Source organism: Triticum aestivum, chromosome 2A (genome assembly GCF_018294505.1).
Source record: "Triticum aestivum cultivar Chinese Spring chromosome 2A, IWGSC CS RefSeq v2.1, whole genome shotgun sequence".
Taxonomy (NCBI): domain Eukaryota; kingdom Viridiplantae; phylum Streptophyta; class Magnoliopsida; order Poales; family Poaceae; genus Triticum; species Triticum aestivum.
In genome coordinates, this window is record NC_057797.1 from 171,290,731 (window position 1) to 171,297,679 (window position 6,949).

The 6,949-nt window shown below is 45.6% G+C and overlaps 1 protein-coding gene across 1 annotated transcript; it reads right to left on the reverse strand.

Annotated features, from left to right (window-relative positions):
- Positions 1–317: 317 nt before the first annotated feature.
- On the reverse strand, positions 318–3,829 carry LOC123188186 (COMPASS-like H3K4 histone methylase component WDR5B). The gene is made up of 2 exons (XM_044600224.1): positions 3,050–3,829; positions 318–1,015 (listed from the first exon to the last, which is right to left on the reverse strand). Exons 1-2 carry the CDS (start codon positions 3,752–3,754, stop codon positions 725–727), a joined length of 996 nt encoding a protein of 331 aa, XP_044456159.1. The 5' UTR covers positions 3,755–3,829; the 3' UTR covers positions 318–724.
- Positions 3,830–6,949: the final 3,120 nt, after the last annotated feature.

Sequence of the window (6,949 nt, forward strand, 5' to 3'; positions counted from 1 at the left end):
CTTATATGTTATGAAAATTAATTTCATCATGCATCTAATAATATGATTTCATAGTGTGAATGTTGATATATTTTCCTACAAAGCTAGTCAAACTTTACAAAGTTTGACTTTGATCAAATCTTATATGCAAACTAAAAAGAAATGGAGGGAGGGAGTACCATCCATGTGTTGCCAAGCCATGTTTGATCTATATATGGCCGTCATACGTTGAGCTAAGCAAGTTTGGTCAAGCTAAGCTCACGCTAGGTTCACAGCCATGAAGCCATATCGCAAGCTCAAGTGAGGCCATTATCCCAGCTCTGCAGATTGACACCTAATAATCAACAGAACATCAGTATCCATCTACATATGATGTGCAGTCACCATACTGATATATGTCCATTAACCCTACACACTGCCAGCATTGCAATGCTTTTATTAACTGCCGATCGCGCTGAGGTCCAAATCTGGTACCTTACAGCACCGTCGGGCACCAAATAAACACATCTCAACATTGGGAGACCAACTCATCCGTTGAGACTTGGAACCTCGAAGAGGAACAACTCGTATTAAAACAAAGCAGTGCAAGCCCAAATTAAGTAAAACCTCCAGGTTGACATACAACCAGGAGCGGCCCATGGAACACAGCAGCAAGTTTCTCTTTGAGATGCCACTTGCTGCTGCATAGGTTCGTTCTACATAGAGTACACACAGGTCTACCTATCCTCTCCTCTGCATATTCTCATCAGCCATCTTGGACCCAGAGTCTCACAGTCTTGTCATTATCAAGGCTGCCAGAAGCAATTTTGTTCTCTGTTGGATGACATGACACCGAGATGACAGCGTCGGTATGGCCTTCCATTTTCTGAAGAATGTTTTTCCCTTGGAGGTCCCATATGTATACGCATTTATCTTCCGACCCACTAACAATGTACTTCCCGTTCCTGACAGAAAACGCAGACTGGATGCAGTATACTCTGTTCACATGCCCACTATATACCTTCAAGAACTTGCCAGTAGCATAGTTGCATAGTTTCTGCAAAGAAGGTGGGAGGCACTTAGTAAGCACATTTCTAGTAAACATGGAGTTTCGAAAAGATAGGCCCAACAACGTTTAAACAATGGTGATTGCTAGCATATTGTTTCCATTTAAAGAAAAGAAAAAATGCAAATAATAGTTTTGAGAAGCAATTTGCAACAATGTTTAGTTGCAAGTCATGGCGCATCCTGAGATTTAAAAAACAGTCATAGAAAACTGGCAATCTTTATGGTAAAATGTAATAGCCAGAGGCATGAGAGGCACCCTTGAGAAATGTAGCAATCACCCATTTGATGCTCGACTGTGTGGTGGCATACGAGGTGTGGACTTTGATGCTCAATAGCCGGAGACCCAAGTGGATCCCAGAACACAAGGCTGACATCATTGGATTGCGGAACCTATGCACGACCATTATCCTCACCTTATGTCCCTCAAAAGAAAATTATCCTCACCTTCCGGATGATTTGGCTCCATCGAAACGATGTGGTGTTCAATGGCCGCCAATCTTCCATGAGGGCCCGGGTGCACTCAACTCGCTTGGAAGGAGCTCAATGGAGCAAAGCTGGATTGCTCTGTGGGGATGCTTATGGCTGCCAGATTGAGGCACCGGCAGGGGTAGAAGATGATGTAGTTGTTCAGGATTGTAGCTAACCTAGGGTTAGCAATGCTGCCAAACCTTTATCGGTGTTGTATTGTCCTCTTAACCCACCTCTTCTATGTTATTGATACACCTTCCAGGATGTATCTATACAAAAATTTAACATTCTCAAACATCAGGTGTGCCAGTTGAACTGTAGGGCTTACAGCATTGATAAGAAATTGTATGTAATGATGTGTAACACTTTGAATTTGGAAGAAGGTTCAGTTCAAAAAAAATTGGAAGAAGGTGGAGACCAATGGTAACAGTAAGTCTGCGAAGAAGTGGACAAGAAGTTATAAAGAAGAGACAACAAAGCTTGGAAATAAAGTCGTGCAGATTGGGTGGAGTTCACACCAAGTCATGTTGTAGGAGACGGGGAAAAGATTCTTACAGCATGAACATATGACATGCCTATTGCAATTTGCAACAGCCAAATCATCCTTGTGGCATGACAAAGATGAATGAGAAGTTGCTGACAGTGTGCAGGCTCATCACAATATGGAGATTGCAAACATAACAAGAACATGGGGATTGGCATGAAGTTAGTAGATAAGTATAAATAAACTCATGTAACTTGAAACATATAGAGCCCCAGCTCCTCAATTCTATTCAGACATGTAAGTTGAAAACATGGGCTTACCACAATGCCCCAAAAGAATGGAAACTTGATATTTTGGTAAACCATAATTCTGTTGGTGCAAAAGTAGCAACTATGTGAGAACCAAACGTGCTAAAATCACCTTCAGTGACAGTTAAATGGACGAGCACCACTTGGCCGAAGAGCCTAAATGTGCAATGAGCGCTGTTATTTTGAACTTCAGAGATCAAAGTTTGAATTGAGATGGAGTTTTATAATTTCATCCACTGCCAAGTGTGACACTATATTTTTCATTTGAATTCCATATCAGGTGAGCGGTTCTGATAATTGTGCATATAATTTTGAAGGGAATATGACTTCAAACCCACAGTCTCAAATACAATATCCTTGTCAACATGTGGGTGGACCTATTCGAGAAAAAAAAAACATGTGGGTGGACCCTTGAACTGAATTTTAAGAACTGAGCAGGGCTTTCATTCACTGTCAAGTCGAGGTAAGTTGCAACCGAAAATTGGACTAGAACCTAGCTAAAGCCTGCAATCACTGTACCAAGATCAAAATATATCGAAGTGACCTTGACATCAAAGAACAATGAATATTGTCTGAACTAGTGCTGCGCGATGAGCTGAAATTGTGTGATTTGTACACCATCCAACAAACTGAAAGTGGTTTGTGCTCAACACTAACCTAAGGCCTAAGAGGCTTACACATGATCCTCAACAGCGTGATGGTTAGAGCTGAGACACTTATTTTGGGACGGAGGGGGTATGAAATAGCAGTCAATTGGTCATACCAGTGAGTCATCGAGCGTAGCGACGAGGATGAACTTGCCATTTGGTGAGAACATTGAGCAGGAAACCGCTGGCTTCTTGTCGTCAATGACTGTCTTGAGACAAGAGCCAGTTCCCGCATCCCAAATCTTGCAGCTCCCATCATGGCTCCCCGACACAATGATCGACCCGTCCCGGATGAAGTGGACGGAGGTGACGGGCTCAGAGTGCGCGTCGATGGCGCGGATGCAGCGGCCGCTGCTGACGTCCCAGATGCGCACGGTGCAGTCGAATCCCCCCGAGGCGACCTGGGAGCTGGTCTGCGGATTGAAGTTGGCACTGAAGACGAAGTTGGTGTGGCCCTTGAGCACGCGGATGCAGCGATCGGCGTTGGGGTCGGCGGGCTTGGGGCCGGGGAGGATGGAGCGGATGTCCCAGATGCGGAGGGTGCGGTCGTCGGACGCGGAGCAGAGGTAATTCGAGTCCGTGCTCCAGGACAGGTCGGAGACGCCCTGCGTGTGGCCGCGCAGGTTGGCGATGACGGCGAGCGAGGACGGGGAGAGGAGGGCGACCGTGCCGTCGAGGGAGGCCGTCGCTAGGAGGCGCCCGCAGGGGGAGAAGCGCACGCAGGAGATGGCGCGGGCGTGCGGGGTCGCCGCGCGCACCTGCCGGTATGGCCGGTACGGCGGCGCCGCCGGTGGCGGCTGCTGCTGCGTCGCCGAAGACATGGTCGGGGGGATTGGGAAAGGGGGAAAATGGCGAAGACCCGATGCTCTGTCCCAAGTGGAGTGGCAAGTGACCGTTTGTCCCTCAGCTATCGAGAAAAAATATATTTGAGTGATATGTTGGGCAAAATTTTACATTCGAAAATCGGCTGGTAGTTTGGTCCTGGATTGCTATACTTCTATATTTGCAGCTTTAAGTCTAAAATAAATGCTGGTATCACTCAACACTTGACCCAAAACAAAAGTGGTTTCGAGCTAGTGTGACGTCGTTCAAGTAGTAACCACACACACCTCGTAGTCTCTCAACTGAAGGAAAATTGTCGAAAAACATGAAATAAATCCAGAAAAAATGTGAACACTTGTGCTAAGCCTATCACTCGCTAGATGGATTGGTTCCGTCACAAAGAACTTAACTACTCCCTCCGTCTTAAGTGTATAGAGCATGCGCGTAGTTCTAGGTTGACAATTTAACTAGATAAATATGTGTTATATGTGATGAAAAATATATGTTTAGAAACTACATCCTCTTGAGAATCCAATGATATACTTTTGGTGAAATATAACACATATTTGGCTAGTCAAATTGATAACCTAAAACTACGTGCACACCCTATACACTGAGGCGAAGGAAAGTATTGAAGATAAACTCGGCTCTCTCTATTGTTGGGATCATATAGAAAAAACCTAACACAAATAGATTAGCCAAGTTAGAGGCTTCTTGAGCTGCTAATGTCTGCTAATGGGGATACTTCAGGGCTCTTTGAATTGTAGTGTTATCGTAGGAACATAAAATGATTTAAATCTTATAAGTGGTTTCCTTCTTATGAAAGCCCTTTGGATGAAACTCCTAAATTTTCATGGGATCCATTCCCATGCCAACATTTTATACTAAGCTCAGACCTTATTTTATTTTTCTTTGAGAAGTCCACTGCAGTTTAGTTTATCACCCATACTATATCCCCCGCAATTTTCTAAAATTCATGTGTGTTCAAAATAAAGCTCAAACCTATGTCATTTGTGCGCTTAAAATAAAGCTTCCAATGATCCCATCCCTTTGATCGTGTGTACAGGAGAACATGCCTCTTGAACCTCGCCTTTTGTGATTCTGCAACAGAAGAAAGTCGATTATGTTTTTTGGGAGCGTCTCAGCAGTTGCTCGTTTGAAAGAACATGCGGTGCCTTCATGTTTGGTTTTGGTAATTGATGACAATCTCTATGGACTAATGGTTGCCTTGAGTTATATTTAAAGGTTTTGTCCATAGGCTTTTCTTGGAGTACATGTGTTGGTTTCAAGGAGAGTTTGTGTCGACCAAGGTGTTATTCAAGGAATTATCCAAAGATTGGTCATGTGAGAGTTGAGCTTATTGCAAGCATGTCTTGAAGAAGAAGATTGTGTGATCATTCATGTCTACCTTCAAGATATCGTTCAAATGAAGAGAATTGAAAAGGTTCAAGGATGATCAAGACTAAGTCAAGAGTGAATCAAGTTGATCAACTCACAAAGCGTAGAAGATGTACCGAGAGGGATCAAGTGATCCCATTGTATGGTAAGAATTGTCAATTACGCTTTGTGTACTAACCCATGGTCTTCGTGAGAGTTCTTTGTGGGGTTAGGTTGCGGTGTGCAAGTTCAAGTGGAGCATCACGAAGAGATCAAATGCTTGAAGCTTGCCGTCCTTTGTGGTGATAATGGACTTGTGAAGATGTGCGGAAGAGTGGCTCACCCATAGTGGAGTATGGGGGAGCAATCAACTAGTCTTCATCGAGTCAACACAATCAAGAAAGGTGGTCCAACTTGAGGGAGTCAAGATTGTCATCATCTAGCTCAAGTGGACCATGTGCAAGGCAAAGGTTTGCCTTGATAGGTTTTCTATTTTACCGGTCTCATGATGGTAGTTGGGAGACCGGGTTATAGGATCGATTGTCGTACTATCAAGGGGGGCTCTCGATGAGTAGCTTGATCGTATCGTTCGTAGAGAGCTCAAACCATTGCATCCTTGCATCATATTTCTTGGTTCTTGATGGTTCTCTTTGTGAGTCTTAGAGCTTATGGTCATCTTGATGACAAGCTCGAGTTCATCGAAAACGGAGTTCACTTGCATTTTCTATGATGTTTTTGATGTTGGAGGTTTTGCCGGTTCTTCTCGGTTGGAGGTTTTACTCCTCTATTTGTTGGCATACCTTCCCTGCCTCTTCTTACTATATCGAGTCGCTGTTTTGATGCTACTCGTCGTCTTGTTTCCAATAAGCTTGAGTTTGCTCAATTCGGAGCTCATATGCAGAAGTTATGGCAGTTCTGGTTTTCTTGAGAGTGGTTTTTGTCTGGTCCCAGCGGTAGTACCGCGTGCCCCAGCGGTAGTACCGCTTGGAGCTCTCAGTCGTTGTACCGCTGCTTCCGGGCGGTGGTACCGCCAACTTGCTCAGCAAAGACTTGGGCGGTTGTTCCGGCCAGGCACCGCCCAAGTACCGGTCAGGCCTCTGTTTTGATGCGGTACTCGGGCGGTGGTGGCCCGGTTGGTCCGGTCGTACCGGTACCACCGGTGTCCGGAGCGGTTCGACCGCTCAGGACTTAGCCGCCCGAGCGATCAAGGCCATGCGGTTGCATCGGCCCGGTACCGCTCGACTACCGCACTCAGGGGTGACTCCCTTCTGTTCCTATGCGGTGGTTGAGCGGTGGCTGGACGGTTGGTCCGGTTGTTCTTCTCAACCGGTGCTACCGCCTGGTCGCCCGGTTGTACCGCTTGGTAGGGTTCTGCACGTATACTGTGAGTCCCGGTTGTACCGGGACCAGGAGCGGTAGTACCGCTCGTGTGCGGGCTGAGCACATAACGGTTGGATTTTCCCCCTCCTATAAAAGGGGGTCTTCTTCCCCATTGAACCTAACCTTTTGAGCTCGTGTTCTTCCCCATTGTTGACCTTCTTTGAGCTTGCTAACTCTCAATCCCTCCATGGATTCTTGCTAGTTTTTGAGGGAAAAGAGAGAGGAGATCTAGATCCACATTTCCACCAATCACTTTCTCCTCTATGTGAGGGGAACCCCTTGGATCTAGATCTTGGAGTTCTTGGTGTTCTCCTTCTTGTTCTTCCTCTCATTTTCCTCCCTAGCATTAGTTGCTCCGGTGGGATTTGAGAGAGAAGGACTTGGGCACTCCGTGTGCCCTTGCCATTGCATTTGGTGCATCGGTTTGAGTTCTCCAC